The sequence below is a fragment of the Nanorana parkeri genome, unplaced genomic scaffold (genome assembly GCF_000935625.1).
Source record: "Nanorana parkeri isolate BGI_ZX_2015 unplaced genomic scaffold, ASM93562v1 scaffold711, whole genome shotgun sequence".
Taxonomy (NCBI): Eukaryota; Metazoa; Chordata; class Amphibia; order Anura; family Dicroglossidae; genus Nanorana; species Nanorana parkeri.
This window is the reverse complement of record NW_017306979.1, coordinates 164,897-169,399: the sequence shown is the minus strand read 5'-3', so window position 1 is coordinate 169,399 and position 4,503 is coordinate 164,897. Positions and strand designations below refer to the sequence as shown.

General features: G+C 44.1%; 1 protein-coding gene across 3 annotated transcripts in view; it reads left to right on the top strand.

Annotated features, from left to right (window-relative positions):
- Nucleotides 1–4,503, top strand: part of ST13 (suppression of tumorigenicity 13 (colon carcinoma) (Hsp70 interacting protein)) — a 38,708-nt gene that overhangs the window by 11,872 nt on the left and 22,333 nt on the right. For all 3 annotated transcript variants that reach the window (XM_018563918.1, XM_018563916.1, XM_018563917.1), the window contains 3 exons: nt 1,382–1,451; nt 3,752–3,822; nt 4,232–4,298. In XM_018563918.1, coding sequence (XP_018419420.1) covers nt 1,382–1,451; nt 3,752–3,822; nt 4,232–4,298 — 208 coding nt within the window. The remainder of the gene's footprint in view (nt 1–1,381; nt 1,452–3,751; nt 3,823–4,231; nt 4,299–4,503) is intronic.

Below are 4,503 nucleotides of genomic sequence, written 5' to 3'. Positions count from 1 at the left end.
TTTTTCCCCTTGTGGATAGCAATGGAGTTTCTTTTTTTTTTTTTTTTTTTTTTTAAAGTAAAAAAAAAAGTAAAAAATAATAATTAGAAATGTAAAAAATAGAAAGGCGTTTAAATTAAAAATAATAAAACAAATTAAAAAATTTATTCGTATGGCCTGACGCCCGGGACATTTAGTTGCGGGCGCCGGGCAAGTTTTTTCCCCCACTGTTTTAGCCCTGCTACGGACAAGTAGCAGGGCTGGTTTTCTTAAATGAGTGGCGAGAGCGGCGCTGCGAGCGGGAGGCGTGGATGGGGGGCGGGGACGAAGCGTGGAGCGCTGAGAGCGGGGGCCGTGGAGTAGTGATGGAGCAGTGACAGGCTCTGTCACCTCCCTCAGCCTCTGTCCATGGCGGCCGCTGCTCGTTCCTGTTACAGGAGTTCTAGCCTAAATTTAACAAAGTAAATAAAAATTGAAAAAATGAAAACCAGCCCCACTGCCCCCATCTGCATGCGAATAAACATTCAGTGTTTTCAACTGCAATCGTGTGCAACTGCACGGGCAGTATTGCAGCAGGAAAACGCGCGACTGGGGTGCTATTAGAAAATAATGGCACTGCCAGCGCAATCGGCAGTGGTGTGCGATCAGTGACTACCCGGTCATCGTGCACGAAACCGAGCGGATGGCTGGGTGGTCACAGAATCGCACACAACCGCCGATTGTGCTGTCAATGCCATTATTTTCTAATGGCACCCCAGACGTGCCAGGCAGATTGCGTGTTTTCCTGCTGCAATACCGCCTGGGCGATCCCACACGATCACGGTTGAAAACACTGCGCGGTGCATGTCGTAAAAATGGGTACATCTACCTTTTTTTCAGCAATTGCCACACAGATGTAACCCCATACATGCAGATGCAACCGCTGCATGCAACCGCACACGATCGCACGTCCCGGGTATCCGCACGTCTGCACCAACCCTGGAGGGTAAATTCACTTTCCCAAGTAGTTTGGGAAAATGAAATTACCCACACAAATCTCCCTCCCACTATACTTACCTTTCGGCGAACGGTCCTTCCCGTCCACCAGTACGGGTGTACTATCTGTACCTGTTTCATGTATTCTGAATTTCGCTCGCAAATTGCAAGCACTCGTTGGTCAACGCGGTCACCTGGCAGAACTGACCAATGAGAAGTGCTTCTTAGCACTGCTAAATATGGTTTTGGTTAAAATTATTTTTTTTGTATCAGGACAAGTAGATTGTCATGAGGGACAAGTAGATTCGGCCCCTGCTTTAGTCCTCGGACAAGTAGTTTTTAAAAAAATTTCCACACCCCTGCAATATCTTTTGTTTATACTTTTGTTTAATGGTTTTCAAGTTGAAATTGGGCATTTTGTTTTTAGACAGAAGAGATAAAAGAGGAAAGGGTTCCATCTCCAACTCCTGAACTACAGAGTGAAGAAAGTGACTTGGGTAAGCTAAATGACATACGATTTCTTTGTTATTCTTGATGGGTAGACTGATATGGATGAATGATGGCACCTATGGTTATGCTATTCCATAATTTAATCCATTATGTATTTGTAATAAGTCAAGTGCACCACTATATTCACTTCTGTGCTATATCTAACCTAGCCGTCCTGTGCAGCAAACATCAAGTAGCACTGTGACTTATCTTTACTAAATTTACTAAAACGGGAGCAGAGAACATCTGGAGCAGCTGTACCACACTGTGCACTCTGCTGAGAGGAATACGCGGCTCCACTCTCTGTAAGTACACAAAATCACCCATTGGAATGATTTCACCTTTATACTATAAGGGCTCATGCACATAAAGCGGAACTTCAAATCTTTTGTGCCAGCATATCTGCAATCTCCTTTAGACTGTACAGTGAGCTGCATATGTGCCGTGTATATTCTTCACACTGCTGTGCCAGAATGAATGAACTCCCATGCACATGTATGGGAGTTGCCTCATTCTTGCCCAGCCAGTCAAGATAACTGAAGATCCTGGACTCAGAAGACCAAGTAAGGATGTTCGCACCAGCAAGGGGAGGTAAGTTTTTAGTTCCTGCAAGTATAAGCTCGGTATTCCAACACCTTCTCCGCCCTGTTTTTGTTTATTGTAGGGCTGCAACAACTGATCGATTTAATCGAGGGACTTGATCATGAGGATCATTGTCAACGATTCTTATCGATTTTAGTTAATTCCGATTAGTAGAATCCTAACACACACACACCTGTCGCTGGGAGACGATGCATGCTGCAGCATGTGTCTCGTTCCATTAGAGGGCAACAGCAAAAAGCTTCCCAGCACACTCACCAGCCAGCATGCAAAAAAACCTGTCTAACCGCTGAGGTTAAAAGCAAAGGTTTTAGATACACGTCTTACGCAGAATATGTGAAAGCCGCACTGCCTCGTCAGGGCTTCTCTGTGTAGCACGTTCTTAACTCTAACCTATGAGAGCCTCCATCTTGTAGCACATGTAGCAAAAGATAAAATTGGGTGCATGTTCGCAGGGAGGCAGCCCAACCTCCCTAAAGGGACCCCGTACATCACAACGGCAGCCCCCCAGTGTGTTCGATTAGAGGGGACACAGAGCGCTGCAGCCGGTGCCCAGTGGGAAATGGAGACTGCTCTGCCCCAATCCTTCCACGCTGCCCCCGTGCCTCCTCATCTTCCGGCAATAGAAAGCTGGCATCAAGTCTCCCATCCAGTGGCTGTGAGCAATAGCCAGCCTGCTATTGGGTACTTTCAATTGCTCAAATCACTTGAGTTTCATAAATTGTTGACTTATGTGATCTGCTGAGAGCCAGAGGCGCTATACTTTATAATGACAGCTGCCACCACCCACAGCAGTTTGCAGCTTATTCACATGTTATCGCATAGTCTGTGATTAGCTGTGGGTGACGGCACCTGTATGTATGCTGTTTACATCCTGTTGTGAACATCCACAGGTAATCACAGCCTGTACAATTGCATTTAAATGGCTGCAGGAGGTGGCAGCTGTCAGTGCATTGTACAGTGTCTCCCGCCTGCAGCAGGCAGCATGAGTCTCTCCAAGGAATTTGTGAGCCTCGTGAGCAGCCCCATTTGTGCTCTTCACACAAGGTGGTATAGTAATTACGACGGTAATACGGGCGTGTTTTCATACAGTGTAAAATGCACCTTTTTATTTGTGGCCCCTGGGTGCCGCAGCTGCTGTGGGTTTCTGTCCATAGCAATGTATGAACAGAAAACCCTATACTTGGGTAAATGCTATACTTGTGTAAATATTGGCATCAACATTTGCACAAGCAGGGGGGCTAGGTCTCCAAACGTCACTTACTCCCGTGCGCATTCAAACGCTGTTTGTGGGCATACACCCGAGTACATTGTTTTCTGTCCATACATTGCTATAAGCAGAAAACCACAGCAGCTTTGGCTCCTAGGCTCTGCAACTACAAGTGTTTTTACTCTGCAATACATCTGCGTGCATGAGCCTTAAGAACACCAAATATACAAAATGTATACTAACGGAACAGTTTAAACCTATGTCCACATTTAACCCTTTGGGAGCCAGAGTGCCAACTTGATGATTGTTCCCCAGTATTAATGTCAGTGTAGATGTAGTACAGGAGTTAATGTAGTGGTGCACATGACTTTATTTATATATTTGTCACAGCATGTTACCAGACACTTCTATTTTAGCATCACCAGGATAGGCTTTACAGGTACAGTATATTTTGAAAGAGCATAACATTCACACTCGTTTTATTTTGTTTTAAAACAGAGATTGATAATGAAGGAGTTATTGCACCAGATGACGAGCCCCCTCAGGAGATGGGAAATGATGACTTAGAGGTAATTTTGCCACGTTTACATGGCATTTCTTTTGCTTCATACATTCTGAGGGATATAAATGTATTCACTTCATTTGGAGGTGTTGTACTTGCCACAGGCGGGTCAGCTGAAGCACACATGAGTATTGATATGATCCCTGGCAGTAAGCACCGCTAATACTTTTAGCAAGCAGATCCTAAACTACATGAGGTGTTTGCTGTGTACTTTTGGAAAGAATCCTCATATGTACAGTAAGCTAAGCACTGGGAATTGGTAAACAATGTCTCAGCCTTGGCATCAGATGGCTAGGGGGCAATTTGCAGCAAGTGTAGCCATCTTAGAGGTGAACAAACTTGCTACAGTAGATACATCTGTGAGGCTTTTAGCTGCTCTGTGTAAATATTATTTTTTGTTATATCTTATAATTCAGGTTACAGAGGAAATGATGGATACAGCAAATGAAAAGAAAGTAGAGGCAATTAATGCTCTAGAAGATGGTGAGTGTGCTTGCTATTGGGTTGGCATCTTTCTCCCCATAAAAACATATAATTGATAAATGTACAGATGTTACTGATGCTTGCATGGGTCTACTGATGTGTATTTATCAAATTACTATTATAATAAAAAATATATTTTGTACGTTATCCTTGTTGAGGATGCTTCTTCTTTCAAGGACCTGTCATATAGGAAATTGGTATCTTT